General features: G+C 49.0%; 1 protein-coding gene across 3 annotated transcripts in view; it reads right to left on the bottom strand.

The window, feature by feature from the left end:
- The window catches only part of POU6F2 (POU class 6 homeobox 2), a 750,988-nt gene that overhangs the window by 47,539 nt on the left and 684,446 nt on the right, over positions 1-19,003 (bottom strand). For all 3 annotated transcript variants that reach the window (XM_088478147.1, XM_088478148.1, XM_088478149.1), the window contains one exon: positions 17,036-17,204. In XM_088478147.1, coding sequence (XP_088334273.1) covers positions 17,036-17,204 — 169 coding nt within the window. The remainder of the gene's footprint in view (positions 1-17,035; positions 17,205-19,003) is intronic.

Here is a 19,003-nt window from a genome sequence, read left to right as displayed (position 1 = left end):
GGGGGGGAAAGAGGCTGACACATGCTGGGGCTGAGGGGGAAGAGGCTGACACACGCTGGGGGGGAAAGAGGCTGACACATGCTGGGTCTGGGGGGGAAAGAGGCTGACACATGCTGGGGGTGAAAGAGGCTGACACACACTGGGGGCAAAGAGACTGACACACACTGGGGCTGTAGGGGGAAAGAGGCTGACATGCTGGGGCTGGGGGTGAAAGTGACTGACACATGCTGGGGCTGGGGGGGAAAGAGGCTGACACATGCTGGGGCTGGGGGGGAAAGAGGCTGACACACGCTGGGGCTGGGGGGGAAAGAGGCTGACACACACTGGGGCTGTGAGGGGAAAGAGGCTTACACATGCTGTGGCTGGGGGTGAAAGAGGCTGACACACACTGGGGCTGGGGAGGAAAGAGGCTGACACATGCTGGGGCTGTGGGGGGAAAGAGGCTGACACACTTGGGCTGAGGGGGAAAGAGGCTGACACACACTGGGGCTGGGGGGAAAGAGGCTGACACACACACACTGGGGCAGGGGGGGAAAGAGGCTGACACATACTGGGGCTGGGGGGAAAGAGGATGACATGCTGGGGCTGGGGGGGAAAGAGGCTGACACACACTGGGGCTGGGGGGTAAGAGGCTGACACACACACTGGGGCTGGGGGGGAAAGAGGCTGACACATGCTGGGGCTGGGGGGGAAAGAGGCTGACACCTGCTGGGGGTGAAAGAGACTGACACACACTGGGGCTGTAGGGGGAAAGAGGCTGACATGCTGGGGCTTGGGGGGAAAGAGGCTGACACACGCTGGGGCTGGGGGGGAAGAGGCTGACACATGCTGTAGCTGGGGGGAAAGAGGCTGACACACACTGGGGCTGGGGGGGAAAGAGGCTGACACATGCTGGGGCTGGGGGGGAAAGAGGCTGATACACACTGGGGTTGTGGGGGGGAAGAGGCTTACACATGCTGTGGCTGGGGGTGAAAGAGGCTGACACACACTGGGGCTGGGGAGGATAGAGGCTGACACATGCTGGGGCTGTGGGGGGAAAGAGGCTGACACACTTGGGCTGAGGGGGAAAGAGGCTGACACACACTGGGGCTGGGGGGAAAGAGGCTGACACACACACACTGGGGCAGGGGGGGAAAGAGGCTGACACATACTGGGGCTGGGGGGAAAGAGGATGACATGCTGGGGCTGGGGGGGAAAAAGGCTGACACACACTGGGGCTGGGGGGTAAGAGGCTGACACACACACTGGGGCTGGGGGGGAAAGAGGCTGACACATGCTGGGGCTGGGGGGGAAAGAGGCTGACACCTGCTGGGGGTGAAAGAGACTGACACACACTAGGGCTGTAGGGGGAAAGAGGCTGACATGCTGGGGCTGGGGGGGAAAGAGGCTGACACATGCTGGGGCTGGGGGGGAAAGAGGCTGATACACACTGGGGTTGTGGGGGGGAAGAGGCTTACACATGCTGTGGCTGGGGGTGAAAGAGGCTGACACACACTGGGGCTGGGGAGGATAGAGGCTGACACATGCTGGGGCTGTGGGGGGAAAGAGGCTGACACACTTGGGCTGAGGGGGAAAGAGGCTGACACACACTGGGGCTGGGGGGAAAGAGGCTGACACACACACACTGGGGCAGGGGGGGAAAGAGGCTGACACATACTGGGGCTGGGGGGAAAGAGGATGACATGCTGGGGCTGGGGGGGAAAGAGGCTGACACACACTGGGGCTGGGGGGTAAGAGGCTGACACATGCTGGGGCTGGGGGGGAAAGAGGCTGACACCTGCTGGGGGTGAAAGAGACTGACACACACTGGGGCTGTAGGGGGAAAGAGGCTGACATGCTGGGGCTGGGGGGGAAAGAGGCTGACACACGCTGGGGCTGGGGGGGAAAGAGTCTGAGACATGCTGTGGCTGGGGGGAAAGAGGCTGACACACACTGGGGCTGGGGGGGAAAGAGGCTGACACATGCTGGGGCTGGGGGGGAAAGAGGCTGATACACACTGGGGTTGTGGGGGGGAAGAGGCTTACACATGCTGTGGCTGGGGGTGAAAGAGGCTGACACACACTGGGGCTGGGGAGGATAGAGGCTGACACATGCTGGGGCTGTGGGGGGAAAGAGGCTGACACACTTGGGCTGAGGGGGAAAGAGGCTGACACACACTGGGGCTGGGGGGAAAGAGGCTGACACACACACACTGGGGCAGGGGGGGAAAGAGGCTGACACATACTGGGGCTGGGGGGAAAGAGGATGACATGCTGGGGCTGGGGGGGAAAGAGGCTGACACACACTGGGGCTGGGGGGTAAGAGGCTGACACACACACTGGGGCTGGGGGGGAAAGAGGCTGACACATGCTGGGGCTGGGGGGGAAAGAGGCTGACACCTGCTGGGGCTGGGGGGGAAAGAGGCTGACATACTTGGGCTGGGGGGGAAAGAGGCTGAAACACACACTGGGGCTGGGGGGGAAAGAGGCTGACACATACTGGGCCTGGGGGGGAAAGAGGCTGACACATGCTGGGGCTGAGGGGGAAGAGGCTGACACACGCTGGGGGGGAAAGAGGCTGACACATGCTGGGTCTGGGGGGGAAAGAGGCTGACACATGCTGGGGGTGAAAGAGGCTGACACACACTGGGGGCAAAGAGACTGACACACACTGGGGCTGTAGGGGGAAAGAGGCTGACATGCTGGGGCTGGGGGTGAAAGTGACTGACACACGCTGGGGCTGGGGGGGAAAGAGGCTGACACATGCTGGGGCTGGGGGGGAAAGAGGCTGACACACGCTGGGGCTGGGGGGGAAAGAGGCTGACACACACTGGGGCTGTGAGGGGAAAGAGGCTTACACATGCTGTGGCTGGGGGTGAAAGAGGCTGACACACACTGGGGCTGGGGAGGAAAGAGGCTGACACATGCTGGGGCTGTGGGGGGAAAGAGGCTGACACACTTGGGCTGAGGGGGAAAGAGGCTGACACACACTGGGGCTGGGGGGAAAGAGGCTGACACACACACACTGGGGCAGGGGGGGAAAGAGGCTGACACATACTGGGGCTGGGGGGAAAGAGGATGACATGCTGGGGCTGGGGGGGAAAGAGGCTGACACACACTGGGGCTGGGGGGTAAGAGGCTGACACACACACTGGGGCTGGGGGGGAAAGAGGCTGACACATGCTGGGGCTGGGGGAGAAAGAGGCTGACACCTGCTGGGGGTGAAAGAGACTGACACACACTGGGGCTGTAGGGGGAAAGAGGCTGACATGCTGGGGCTTGGGGGGAAAGAGGCTGACACACGCTGGGGCTGGGGGGGAAAGAGGCTGACACATGCTGTAGCTGGGGGGAAAGAGGCTGACACACACTGGGGCTGGGGGGGAAAGAGGCTGACACATGCTGGGGCTGGGGGGGAAAGAGGCTGATACACACTGGGGTTGTGGGGGGGAAGAGGCTTACACATGCTGTGGCTGGGGGTGAAAGAGGCTGACACACACTGGGGCTGGGGAGGATAGAGGCTGACACATGCTGGGGCTGTGGGGGGAAAGAGGCTGACACACTTGGGCTGAGGGGGAAAGAGGCTGACACACACTGGGGCTGGGGGGAAAGAGGCTGACACACACACACTGGGGCAGGGGGGGAAAGAGGCTGACACATACTGGGGCTGGGGGGAAAGAGGATGACATGCTGGGGCTGGGGGGGAAAGAGGCTGACACACACTGGGGCTGGGGGGTAAGAGGCTGACACACACACTGGGGCTGGGGGGGAAAGAGGCTGACACATGCTGGGGCTGGGGGGGAAAGAGGCTGACACCTGCTGGGGGTGAAAGAGACTGACACACACTGGGGCTGTAGGGGGAAAGAGGCTGACATGCTGGGGCTGGGGGGGGAAAGAGGCTGACACACGCTGGGGCTGTGGGGGAAAGAGGCTGACACATGCTGTGGCTGGGGGGAAAGAGGCTGACACACACTGGGGCTGGGGGGGAAAGAGGCTGACACATGCTGGGGCTGGGGGGGAAAGAGGCTGATACACACTGGGGTTGTGGGGGGGAAGAGGCTTACACATGCTGGGGCTGGGGGGAAAGAGGCTGACACATGCTGGGGCTGTGGGGGGAAAGAGGCTGTCATGCTGGGGCTGTGGGGAAAGAGGCTGACACATGCTGGGGCTGGGGGGGAAAGAGACTGACACATGCTGGGGCTTGGGGGGTAAAGAGGCTGACACATGCTGGGGCAGGGGGGGAAAGAGGCTGACATGCTGGGGCTGGGGGGAAAGAGGCTGACACATGCTGGGGGTGAAAGAGGGTGACACACACTGGGGCTGGGGGGGAAAGAGGCTGACACGATGGGGGAAAGAGGCTGACATGCTGGGGCTGGGGGGGAAAGAGGCTGACACATGCTGGGGCTGGGGGTGAAAGAGGCTGACACGCTGGGGCTGGGGGGGAAAGAAGCTGACACACGCTTGGGCTGGGGGGAAAGAGGCTGACACAGATGCTGGGGGGAAAGAGGCTGACACACACACACGCGGGCTGGGGGGAAAGAGGCTGACACACACTGGGGCTGGGGGGGAAAGAGGCTGACACATGCTGGGGCTGGGGGTGAAAGAGGCTGACACGCTGGGGCTGGGGGGGAAAGAAGCTGACACACGCTTGGGCTGGGGGGAAAGAGGCTGACACAGACGCTGGGGGGAAAGAGGCTGACACACACACACGCGGGCTGGGGGGGAAAGAGGCTGACACACACTGGGGCTGTGGGGGGAAAGAGGCTGACACACTGGGGCTGGGGGGGAAAGAGGCTGACACACGCTGGGGCTGGGGGGAAAGAGGCTTACACACACGCTGGGGGGGAAAGAGGCTGACCCACACATGGGGGCTGTGGGGGAAAGAGGCTGACACGCTGGCACTGGGGGTGAAAGAAGCTGACACACACGCTGGGGGGAAAGAGGCTGACACACACCCTGGGGCTGGGGGGGGGAAAGAGGCTGACACACACCCTGGGGCTGGGGGGGGGAAAGAGGCTTGCACGCTGGGGTTGGAAGGAACACACGCTGGCGGGGAGAACGAGGCAGAGACATGCTGGGGATGGAGGGATAATGAGGCTGACACACTGGGGCTTGGGGGGAGCATGAGGCTGACACACTCAGGCTGGACAGACTGAATTTACTGACTGGGGGGTCAGTGAGGGGTGGTGAGAAAACAAGGCTGGGCAGCAGGACAGACACTGTATTTAATTACTGGGGAGGGGTGAGGAGTGTTGAAAAAATGTTGGGGTGCCAGGAATGGGTGGGGTGGGATAGGGGGGGCCCAAAGCATATTCTTGCACCTGGGCCCACCACTCTCTAGTTCTGCCACTGCACGTCACGCGCCATGCACTGCAGAGGCTGCCAGAGAGGAGCCACAGAAGAGAAGGCTGGAGCACCAGGGAGACCCTGAGAATGGTAAGTGAGGTTGCTGCACAGTGTGCTGCTGGGATGGCATGGAAGTGTGTGTGTGCCTTCTGGCTCTGACTCACACTAGCCAGGCTGGCTAGTGTGCAGGAATCACATACAACAGTAACAGAGTATTCTATCCAGTACTCTATTACTGTTGTATGTGACTATCTACTTACCATGATTGTTGAGCCATATTAAGTGGAGGAGGGAAATGGGGGGCACACAGGAAGGTCCTAGGAGTCTAGGAAATGTCAAAGATATTAAGTACGCAAGCTGGGCTGAAGTACTTTTGATGTCACAACCATGTGACCCACAATGGCATGGGGAGGGGTAAGGTCAGTGGGCTAGCAGTTTTACTATCCACGGGACGAGCCACCGCGACCGAAGTGTGGCGAGCGAAGCAAGTCCACAAGACTGCACGTTGAGTCCGTCTTTGACCTTGTTCTCCCCTTGCCATCATGGGTCACATGGTTGTCCTTTAGCCTATTTGACTTTAGACCTAACCCTGGAGCTAGGGCACATAAAAGGACGTATGTGCAGGGTGGACTGACAGTCTCTACCACCTGTCTTGCCTACTTCTCCTTGCACAGGCATTGCCAGAACCTGCCTCCTTCTGTTGAGGGAGTGGACTCCAAGCAGTTGTAGGCTGCAGTGCATAGTTAGTATAAGATTCTGATCAGGAACAAGTTGTGAGTGGGGCTGGTGGGAAGGGTTACAGGATCCTGTCACCTCTTTATCCTGTCACCTCTGTCCTGATCCTGACAACTCTGTCCTGATCCTGACAACTCTGTCCTGATCGGGTCACCTCTGTCCTGTCCCCACTTTCCTGGCCCTTTCACCTCTGTCCTGTCCCTGTCACATCTGTGCTGTTGGTTGGAAAGTTAGGAGGTATCTAGAGAAAAGAAAAGTACTTGGGGGGTCAATCAAAGATGTACGCAAACCCGATGGTTTGCATACATCTTCGATGGTGGGATGCTTATTCATGTTTAGAACCTGTTCTGCTATGTGCAGAATGGGTCCTACATCCTCGCATGCAGTGTCCACTAAGCCGCAGCCTGACTGATAGGCTGTATTTGTTTGAGGGCAGGGCAGGGCTGGAGCTAGGGCACATAAAAGGACGTATGTGCAGGGTGGACTGACAGTCTCTACCACCTGTCTTGCCTACTTCTCCTTGCACAGGCATTGGCAGAACCTGCCTCCTTCTGTTGAGGGAGTGGACTCCAAGCAGTTGTAGGCTGCAGTGCATAGTTAGTATAAGATTCTGATCAGGAACAAGTTGTGAGTGGGGCTGGAGGGAAGGGTTACAGGATCAGTTACAGTATATATAATGAGTTTGGCTGCCAACTTCCGGTCTCCCCTCCCCCACTGTCCTGGTCCTGTCACCTCTTTCCTGGCCCTGTCACCTCTAACCTGTCACTGTCACCTTTGTCCTGACACCACTGTCCTGTCCTGCCCCACTCTCTCTGTCCTGTCACCTCTTTATCCTGTCACCTCTGTCCAGATCCTGACAACTCTGTCCTGATCCTGACAACTCTGTCCTGATCGGGTCACTTCTGTCCTGTTCCCACTTTCCTGGCCCTTTCACCTCTGTCCTGTCCCTGTCACCTCTGTGCTGTTGGTTGGAAAGTTAGGAGGTATCTAGAGAAAAGAAAAGTACTTGGGGGGTCATTCAAAGATGTACGCAAACCCGATGGTTTGCATACATCTTCGATGGTGGGATGCTTATTCATGTTTAGAACCTGTTCTGCTATGTGCAGAATGGGTCCTACATCCTCGCATGCAGTGTCCACTAAGCCGCAGCCTGACTGATAGGCTGCATTTGTTTGGGGGCAGGGCAGTGTTGAGCAGCGTTCTACAAAATGTGGGCATGTCTGCCCGGCAGCGTGAACATCTGGGCCATCCTGATTAACCTTAGGGTTACTTAGATGGTCCATGTTCACACAAGTGATCCTCAGATGAAACAGCAGATCACAGAAGCATGCAGGAGGCGTCTATTAACACAAGACACCTCTTGCTGCATTTGCAGAGTATAGCAGTAGCAGCTGCTACTGATTATGACATATTCCTACATATATTGCTATGATTATATTTCTATGCAAACAGGTGTTTTCTAGACCATATAATCTGTGTGAATAGAGAATATCAACTACAGTCACCATCTGCCTAGGGAGCATCAATTTCTTCAGAGGTTCCCCGTCACAGAGAAACCACCATATATAGAAACCACCACTTAGGATAAATTGCACCAAATATCAGAAAAGTTAAAAGCTGGCCTAGCACGAGCAAACAAGCCTGAATGTAGAAAGTATCCAGAGGATATTGGAAGCTGGATCCTTGCTCGAAAATGGAGCCTACTCACTGAGAAAGAAGATTGCTTTCTACTCACTGGCTTATTTGCCCATGATATGCCAGTTTTGTAGCTGCGTTAGCATAAAGTCAGACGCAACTGCAGCAAAAGATGCAAGGAAGGTCACTGCTGCCTCCAACTCAGAATCAGGCCCTATGCGGAGGGAGTATCCCACCACCTTCACAGACCCTGTGCCCTCAACAGACTCTCCCCATTTAGGGCTGCTTCCAAAAATTTCCCTGGCTGGTTCTCTATCCCAATCAGCCCCTGAGAATGATGTCAATAACCTGCATCTCCTCCTCTACTAAATGTATTTTCAGTGCGGTGATTTCTGGGAGCTACTATCCTTCATCACCTGCATCCCTCTACTCATGCTGCCTATACTGTATATGCGTTGCTACTGCCAGCAGATGTAAGTGGAGAAAGGTGTGAGGGGATGGGAGGGGGTCTGTGCTGTGAGGGAAGAGTAGTCTGTGCTGTGAGGGGAGGGGGTTCTGTGCTGTGAGAGGAGGGGGTTCTGTGCTGTGAGGATAGAGTGGGTCTGTGCTGTGAGGAGAGAGGGGCTCTGTGCTGTGAGGAAAGAGAGGTGCTGTGAGGAGAGAGGGGTTCTATACTGTGAGGAGAGAGGGGTTCTGTGATGTGAGGGGAGAGGGGTCTATTGAGGAGTTTGTGCTGTGAGGGGAGGGGGATATGTGCTTTGAGGAGAGAGGGGTTCTGTGTTGTGAGGGGAGAGGGGTTTTGTGCTGTGAGGGGAGTTGTGTTCTGTGCTGTGAGAGGGGAGTGCTGCTGTGAGACAGGCATTGAAGGGCAGTATGTGGTGCTGTGAGGGGACAGTATGTGGTGCTGTACGGTGTAACTGGGTTAGTGTGTGTGCTGTGAGGTGCTTAGTGTGATATGGGGAGGCATGAGAGCTGGGATGGAAGTCAGTGTGCTGAGTGAGTGCTGTGTGAGGGCTGTGAGTCAGTGTGATACGGAATGTACTGGCAGTGAGAACTATACAGGGGGCAATCAGCGGGGACAAAATTGGGAAAGTTTAGCAAAAGCTAGCAAAAATCAAGTGTATTATACATACATAGATGACGTTTCAAGGCCGCGGTGGACAATTTCTTCAGGGTGCTGTACATGGACATGAATCCAGTAAAAATATAGTGCTATGGATTGTTTAAGGGAGGGGGGCCCAAAACTAGAATCTTGCCTAGGGCTCTATGAGGTCTAAATCCAGCTCTGGGTGAGGTTAGCAATTTCTGAGTAAGGCCGATGTTCTCGATGTATACGCAGGACTGCTAGGTATTACGGATGTGAGATAGCGGTAGTGGGCGTCTCTATGATGGCTGTGCGACGGCTTTGTGATTGTATTCATTAGCATATTTTCACAGAAGACCTGCATGCGTAATCACAGCTGTGATCGCAATAGTGATCCGTAATGAGTCAGGCCCTCTGACATTCAGAATAGTCCATAATAATATAAGATTGCAGGATGGCACACCCAACAACAGAAACAATTATTCATTGCCTGTAATTAATGTGATCATTTTCATTTATACATCTATATAATCATTAGTGATATAATCTATTGTCATCACTTTATTCTATTAAATTAAACAATTTTTGTTTTTCTCACTCTATGGTAGTGTAGTTTATTTCAATTGAGAAACATGTTATTAATTATCCCTAAACATACCACAATGTAATAACATTATGCAAAGATAGGAGCAAATAAAAATAGTAGCAAAAAAGAAGTAGTTAGACCCTGGAACAAATCATGTATATTGTACTAATACAGTGACTGACAAGCGCTTGTAAAATATATATTGGAATGTTTGGGTAATGTTTTGGGGGGACAGTGGGCCTGATTCTGACCCGGTCGCAAGCGATGTGCGCTTGCTACCAGGTCGATGGTGGGCCAGTGCGCATGCGCACGACAGAGCCGGCTCCGTCGTGTGCATGCACGGAACCCGGATAGCGACGGGCACTCCGTCGCTCCGGGTCTCGTACCAAAGGGGCGTGCTGTCGATGTTGAGTGACAGCACGCCACCTTTGGTGGGCGGGCCGGGGGAGTGGCTGGTCAAACGGAGGCGTTCCCATGTGAACGCCTCCGTTTGGGGCCGGCCCCACTGACATCACGAGTGATGTCAGTGGGAGAGATTTTGGCTCTGTTAGAGCCGAAATCTCTCTGGGGCTTGTAGCAACGAGACCCTACCACAAGGGTCTCGTCGCAAACCCGATGGTCGCTATGCTGTTGACCATCGCGACCATCTTCCTGGCTGCTCGCTATAGCTGTGGGTGGTCACCCACAGCTATGTGAGCGGCCAGGAGGCCGTTCTAAAAAAAAAATAGCCCGGCCCTGATTCAGAGCGTCCGGCTCTGAATCAGGGCCAGAGTACAGAAGAATGTCACTTTTACAATTTGTTTTTATGCCGGTACAGTGAAACTGCGAATGGCTCATTAAATTAGTTATGGACCATGCAGATGTTGATTCCAAATGTAACCAGGATGAGCTTGATACTGCTGCTAAACTACACTTCCCATAATGCTTTGCCACTGCCTAAGAACCACTGTTGCTCAATTACCTTGTTCATAAGGACAGGCAGGGAGCCTCTACTACAGCGTCAGTTGCACGGCCTAAGTCACACCAAATGATAACTTACACACATCATAAACTCTAATGACATGCTACAGGCACATGTTCCCCACTGCTCCTCATGCTGATTTTACAGTCATGCACATTGTTTCAAGTTGTCTGTCTCTTTTTTCACTTGCATTCATCATCAGTACCATAAACATATCTCATACTCAATCTAGACCAAGAAGTGGTTGTAAGCTTAAAACATACGAGAATTGTGATGAAAGCATGCTCTTATAAATGTCACAGCTTTTAAGGTGACTGGCAACCTGCACCTGTTAGAACCTTTCATTTTTATGAGTGATCACATTAAAGTGTAGGATATTTCATTCCATTCCATTGATTTTGAAGAAGAGGTCAACATCTGATGTTTATTTCAAAAGTTATTAAACAGACAATTCAATTAATAAGAGGCATGGCACCCTGTCCAACCCATTTATCTTTGATTCTTTAGCCAGTTTTTAACAATCAAACCTGTGTAAATAATTGCCCTTTTGGTCTTTGGCGTTGCATTACAAGTTTAAAACCTAATAAAATAATTATATACTATTATATACCTATAATCAGACTTTTTTTCTTAGCCAGCAAAAAACTGAATATAGATATTGATGCTATAGCAAATGGGAGTCCAGCATAACCACATGATAAATACATTTTTGGCTTGTAGTCGTATTCATGATTTTAGTGATTTACAGATGTTTTTAACAGTTCTATTAATACATTTTCACACTGAGCCCTTGTGTTAGTACATGATGTAAACATTACAGAAATAACATTGTGTTAATCTGGGTTCAATATACAAACTGAAACAATATAAATTAGCATTTTACCATTCATATTCCCAGCTGTTTATATTGTGTTCATTACACATGTGTGGCCTACAAATTATCCCTGATACTACTGTAGTTTTTTCTTTTACCTTCATCTCCGTAGCACAAGTGGCTTGAAATTGAGAATATTTCAGGGAGCATTGGAGTTTTGGGGTTAAGGCAGTTCCACAGCACTGACATGAGATAGTGAGGACAGCACTAATTAATCTGTGCAAACAGCTCCAGCCAGAAGAGAAAGTTGGAAGCAAAAGTTGGAATTGGCAAAGGACACATGCTGAATAGTCACAGGACATCTTGATGGCTTAACAGTCACTGAACATCTTGCAGGGCAGTAGGAACATCACAGGTTGTATTGCTTATTCAAGCAGATTGTGCTTTTTGCACTCTTTTGTAAATTACCTATTTTTGGGTATCATATTCAGGTTAGTAACTACCAGTTGGCCAGGATGCACCAGGCAGTTCAATTACCTACAAATTTTAATCCCTTGGGTGGCCTGAGGCCACCAGATGCCAGGAAAGGATCTACACAAATTACCCGAGCCTTGCTTTTTTCTTTTTTTCTTGCTCTGGACTTCAACACTTCAATTCAATTCATGACACCAAATGTGGCTGAGTAGCAGTTTTAGTTAGTCAAGTACTTAACTATTTCTAGGGCATTTGAACCCCTAGATACAATACTGATCATGTTTGATATACCTGTAGTTAATCTAGTTTGGCATATTACAGTACATTGTGTGCATGTCATTAGGTATGTTACATCTTGCTGGGTTTATTACTTGGCATATTATATCTAGATGTGTATAGGACTTGGCATATTAAATGTTGTTAACATTTCCTTTGGGATATGATATCTTGCTTGTCATATTACTTTGTATGTGTACTACAACCTGCTTGGTGCCCTGTCTCTTTTCTGTTTCTGGCACTTTTTTATTAAACAAAAATGAACTATTATAACATCATCATTACTATTAGGGTGCCACCTTTATACTAGGAGGGCTGTGTGGCCATTTGTTATGTGTTCAGGCACTGTTAAAAAAATGTAATATAAAACTTGAGTGTTAAAAAATATAACATCATTATTAGGATGCAACTGGCTTATACTAGGGACAGGCAGTATGATCTGGGCCTTCAGGCACTGTAAAAAATTTTTACTAGAAAACTTGTCTTATAATGTCATTATAAAATATAACGTCATTAGGGTGCCGCATTTAGGAGCTCTGTGTTATGTGCTCATTTAAAAAAAAATAAAAAATAAAACTGTTGTGTGTTAAAAATATAACATCATTAGGGTGCCACCATTACTAGAAGCGCTGTGAGATGACATGGATAAGTCGATAGAAAAGCAGGGACAGCAACCCAGTACTAGTGCTGCAGCTGCTGCCAGTTATGATAGTACTTCAACATCTACTAAGGTGATCCAGGGGAAATAAAGTTTAAGAAAGGGTACCTGACATTTAAACAATATTTCACAATGTTAAAGAAAACATCACGTCTAATAATAAAATTACAGCCAAAAAAACTTAAAATTGGCAACATTGCCACCTCTACCATTACTTAATCTGATACACTAAGCATCATTACAATGGTGGAGGATTATTTTAATGTAAAAATTATCATGTCACACAGTCCTTTTGATTACTGGGAGAAAAAAGGCAATTTGGAGCCCTTTGTTCAAACTAGCTTTGGTGTACTGAAGCTGCCCACCCTCCAGTGTGTACTTAGAAATAGTGTTTAGCACAGCCGGGAACCTTGTGATTGATCAGAGTTGGAGGCTACTTCCTCAAAATGTGGAAAAACTCATGTTCATAAAAAATAGCTACAAATGCTATGAGGGCCCAAGGACAATTCCATTATGCACCACTTTTCATTATTGGCTCTGCCAAGATTGTGTGGATTTAACAGGCAACACTTTACTGGGTCATTGGTGTTCTGTAGCTTGCAAGACCATCTTTTTTTTGGTCTCTGAATAGTTAGAATTTTTTATAGTTTTTTGCTGTACACAGTTTTATTGTAACAAAGCGTATTGCACACTTTAATGGTTAAAACTGAACATTTTTCCTTTCCAGAAAAGAAAGTGGGAATAAAACCAAAAAGCTAAACTGCAATGTACTATCTGACAGGGTCTAATGCTTCTCTGCTTCCACCAGTGATAGAAACCAAGAGCCATTGGGACCAGTACGGGTTGGGTATGGGATGCCGGCGGTATAGACAACGGCATACCGACAGTCTAAAGCAGAGGTTCCCCAAACTTTCTTAGTTCAAGGCACCCATAGGGTCTCCAACATTTTTTCAAGGCACCCTTATGCCAAAATAATTACAGAGCAGTCCTATTTTTTAAGCAGTTGGGTCAAAATAACGTAATAAGTATTTTAAAAAGATAGAGAAAAACTGTGCTAATCTTACCCATTGCCCCCTCCGTCTCTCTCCCATTGCCCACTCTGTCTCTCTCTGCCCCTTCTGTCTGTCATGGTGGGAGGCGGTTTTCTGGAAACTGATGCCTGAGGCTGCGGGAGGAAACGGAGGCGAGGGGCCTGAATGTACGACCTCCGCATCCACGGATCTTGGTCGTTGGCGAGACCTAGTCAAAGGTGCGGAATCTAACCCACGAGATGGTGTTCGCCAGTGACCCCACCAATCGGGATATGGGCTTGAGCTGCACCTCGTAAGCAGGTCGCGGTCCTTTGACTAGGTGACCAAAGCCTGCGGGAAAAAGGAGAGACGAACACTCGTGGCCCAAAGGGTCTGTGCCAGTAAGGGGCACGTAGGGACACTGTACTTGAGATACAAGGAAGTGTGCACTGCGGACACACTCTACCGGGTTGCCGGTTAGAAAGAGTGCACCACGGTGCAATAATGTAACACGTAGGTAGGGACCACAGAGTCCAGTAACGAGGTGGGTAGTGGTACTGGAGCCAGCCAGAGATTACAACGCTGGAGAGGTGGGTACGTATAACTACACTCAGGCTGTGATGGTAAAGCACTGGTGAAATGGATAATATACTGCACACAGGCGGCGGTGGTAATGCACTGGTGGAATGGAGATATACTGCACACAGGCGAGGTGGTAACGCACTGATGAGATGAATGATATAGCTGCACACAGCACAGACTGAGGTGGTAAAGCACTGGTGAGATGAATGATATAGCTGCACACAGGCTGAGATGTAAAGCACTGATGCGATGAATGATATAGCTGCTCACAGGCTGAGATGGTAAAGCACTGGTGAGATAGATGATATAGCTGCACACAGGAATAGATCACTGGAAGCAAGAGAACCTGGAACGAGAGACCACTAGTAACACTAGCAGCGACAATGGTTGTTCAGGCAACTACCTGATACACAGGAGCCGGATATATACCCCTGGAAGCCCGCTGATTGGTCCACAGCATCAGCTGACCGGCCAGACTGTCAGGGAAGGAAGGATAGTCAGAGAACGAAGTGTCATGGCAGCGCCCATGACAGGAACTCCGATCCCCACGCACCAGGCCGCCCGAGACACCAGCATTAGGGAGAATGCTCAGCACCTCCCACGTCGCCGCACCAGCTGCCCGACTGCCTGGGAAGTCAGAGGAAGCTGGCGGGACGGTAAGGGATGGCCGATCCCCGGCTGAACTCTGATACTGTCTTTCTCCATTTGCCCTCCCCATGTCTCTCCCTTTGCTCCTCCATGTCTCTCCCTTTGCCCACTTCATGTCTCTCCTATTGCCCCCTTCATGTCTCTTCCTTTACCACCTCCATGTCTCTCCCTTTACCCCTTCCAAGTCTCTCCCTTTGCCACTACATGCCTCTCCCTTTGCTCCCTCCATGTCTCTGCATTTGCCCACTCCATGTCTCTGTTTGCCCCTCTACATGCCCCCCCCTACTTACATTTACAGCTAGCTGTGATTGTCAGCACCGTCTTGCAGCATCACTACTCAGATCAGGCTTTTCCTGTTTTATCTCCCACAACACACTGCACTGTAGGACCCCATTCAGCAACAGGCAGCCTTAGGATTCAATGCCTGTTGCTTTACAGTGACAGCTCTCCCCTCGCTCATCGCAACCTGCCTCTACACTCTACTCAGCACCACCAACCCCTCTCCCACCCGTGCAACAAAAAATATCTTACACACAAATAACATTGGCCAGCCTCTTAGGCCACCGCCACACAGCGATGACACTCCAGGGAGCCACGGTGCACAGTTTGGGAACCACTGGTCTAAAGAATTAAAGGTCTAATAAATAATCAATGTGTTCACAATTTGCAGGTTACTTCATAGAAAATTACATTAGCTATAATTTTCATGTCACTCATTTTAGATGGAATAGTGGTGTAATAATAATGGCATTTTGTATCCACAAACACTAGATGCGCCATTTTTTAACTGCCACGCGTTTGTGCCGCTCACTGCTGTCACTTACCTTAGTTAGCCAGCTATCCCAATGCAACTTTGGCCAATCCTGATGAATGTATAGACTGATTACAGAAACAATGTACAGCTGTCTACACTGTTCCAAAAGGTAGATGCAAAGGGTAAAATATGACCAATTGTACAGAACTCTCAAGGTTAGGAACTGGATGGGCTAAAGAACTAAGGGCCTGATTCATTACGGATCGCTATTGCGATCATAGCTGCGTTTAGGCATGCAATTCTGCTGCGAAAATATGCTAATGTTTGCAACTGCTCAGCTTAGAGACGCCCACTACCGCTTTCTCACATCTGTAAGACCTCGTAATCCTGCATATACATCCGTAACATCGAGTAACATTGGACCCTCATGCAGAATTGACCTGTTTCACAACTCAAGTACTCAAGCTGCGAATGCCATCGCAGTGGCTAGTCTATGCACGCCCATCTAACAGCGTTCAAACGGACAGGCACGCCTGCGTTTATCCGACCACTCCCTCGTCACCACCCCCAAATGCTGACATCCCATCCCTCAGTCTGCGATGGCTTTTTATCTGCATAGGTGATCGCCATGCGATCGCAATGCTAACTCACATGCATACACATGCGCATTACGAACTATCGGCCAATTTGCGTACTCTGTTGCAATTGTGATCCAAGATGAATCAAGCCCTAAAGGTCTAATAAATAATCAATGTGTTCACAATTTGCAGGTTACTTCATAGAAAATGACATTAGCTATAATTTTCATGTCACTCATTTTAGATGGAACAGTGGTAATAATAATAATCCCGATTTAGTATTCACAAACACTAGATGTGCCATATTTGAAGTTGAACTGCCACATGCTTGTACCACTGCTGTCGCTTAGCTTAATCAGCCAGTCAGCTCGCTGCAGACTTTGGCCAATAGTGGTGTAAACAATATTGTGACCTGTGAGGTGGTCAAAAAAGACTGAAAATGACTGGAAATTAGTGCTATTGAGGTTAATAATACTGTAGGAACAAAAACTGGCCTAAAAAACATGATTTTAGTTGTTTTTATGAATTAAAATTAAAGCAAATCCAGAACCAAAACACTTGAGGGTGGATTTGACAAAACCAAAACCAAATCAGGACAATGAATTAGAACCAAAAACACGTGGATCCGCGCACATCACTAGTTGAAACATTAATAACAATATTTTATTAAATACTGTAATATTAATTTTATTAATTAGAATTTTTCAGTTATACATGTGTCAGGTTAGGGTTTACCATATGCAGCATCTTTGGCTGGTGACAAATTTAGAAATGTACTTGTAACATGCAAAATGTGAACAAAAACAAAATCAGAGACTAACTGAAAGAAAAAGCATGAAGAGGATAGACAAAATATACTTTAAGAAATAAGCAATGTCCTCAGTATAGACATAAGTTATGATAGAAGAGAAGTACTTACTGCTTACTAACTGGCCAACACTCAAAGCCGAAGAAGAGGAAGATGAAGAAGAAGAAGAGGAAGTTTGGCGAACTGGACTTTGAGCCATTGATGCCTGATTGTGAGCCAAGTGCAGTAGATTGGCCTGTGATGTTGCTGGACCCACCGGTGGCTGTGCTGGTTGATGGAGCTATATGTCAAAATGTAAAAATATGTAAATAGATCACATCTATAGGATATAATGAACTACAGTATTTTGGAAACAACATGGAACTTTTGGGATTATGATTATAATTAATATTTTGTGATTCAACAGTGAATCAACAATTGAAGGAACTTATTTTAGGAGTGCATAGCCTCTTGTTCTATAAAGGCCAGATTGGGAGAGGCTCTGACACAACCTTCTTAGAGCACCATGAGAGTCTCTATTTAATAATATTTTAAGTTGCTTGACCACAATTATCCTAAAATCTCCCAGGTCAAAGGTAAAGTTTAAAAAAACAAATGGAATATACAATGCAAAGGTGGATTAGTGAGCAAACCAAACTGCAGTGGTTATGTCAATGAAATGCTACAGCCATCAAATGGATTACAATGCAGGTATTAGTATGGGCTCCTGTGTTAAGTGATGGCCCCACACCTGCTGCAATGGGGGACTTTTGAGTATACTCAGTTTTGAGAAGGTACAATGTGATGTGCCTACACAGCTTTAAGCATGAAAATGATAGACTAGATGCCTATTGGGTTCTAAACCAGATGGTATAGAATATTTTATGTGAATTTACTCTGTACATCCTCCATAATTAGTGTAATTCTGACACTTACCAATGCTTGCACCTGTACAGGTGGGACAGAGTGGGATGGGTACTTTATAACGCAGGCAGAGTACAGTAAGAGCATGTTTGAACAATTGTGAACAGATGCAGACCAGGAATAACATGCATTTATGTCTGATAAACCCATATTATTATAGGTGGTCACAGACCAGTGCAAAAAAGTTGCTTATGGTGCTGATGGTCACCATCTCCTGTAAATGATTGTGATAATGGTCTTCAGCTCTAACGAACTACTTTAGATTTGCTCTTTGATAATACTTCACTGATTCTGATAGATAATTTCTTCATATCTCTGGCTTATATTATGCTTTTGTATACATGTGTAACAAAGCATTTAATTTCGTACACAAGATGTGGCGTTTTTTCTGTTGAATTATAGAGGTTTTTAAATTTAATTGTTGTATAATAGCTAATATATTTGTTTTACAAAATTATTCAAAATATAGGTAAAAGATAGTTTCTGCTTTGCATATTGTCGCATTAGTGGGTACTTTAAATTAATGTAATTTTTACCTTTGATTCTGGGTGCAATTGCAAACAAGTCTTTATCATGGCTTGTGCCATTTTTAATAGTCATGTTTTTTTTTATTCAACATTATTGTTTTGCTCTTTCTTCTTTTTAAGTCTTTGGGGTCTATTCATTATCACTTAATTTCTACAAAAGCAGGTGAAAATTAAAATTTTCACCTACTTTTGTAGAAATTACGTTTTCGGGCCTTTCATCAAAAGGTAAAGCAGGAGATATAACAGATATCTCCTGCTTACCTTTCTCTCACAATGTGGCCTGCTGTCCCCATACACTAGTATGGGGACGTAAATTCATCTAGCTCCAAAAAATACAATATTCTCGGAGACTGACTGTGGGAGCATTCACCATCTTTAGATAGCGTTTGCTCCTGCAATCAATCCTGGGTTGCGAAGAGGGATCCTTTAGGGTCCCTCCACCCCTGTCCGACTCCTTCCACCGGACTCGGGGGCATTGTGCCCCAGCGTGAACTTTAGTTCACGCAAACTCACTAGTGGCAGTGCTAATTTTCACTGCTTTGTAAGTAGCAATGATGAATTGCTCTGGCACTCGCTGCAAGTTAGTATGTTAAATATCGGAGTCTGCTCGGTTCCCCGATAATTGACATGATGAATCAACCCCAAAATT

The sequence above is a fragment of the Taudactylus pleione genome, unplaced genomic scaffold, assembly GCF_031769625.1.
Source record: "Taudactylus pleione unplaced genomic scaffold, aTauple2 ptg000208l, whole genome shotgun sequence".
Taxonomy (NCBI): domain Eukaryota; kingdom Metazoa; phylum Chordata; class Amphibia; order Anura; family Myobatrachidae; genus Taudactylus; species Taudactylus pleione.
The sequence above is the reverse complement of the archived record's forward strand: the minus strand, read 5'-3'. Positions and strand labels throughout refer to the sequence as shown.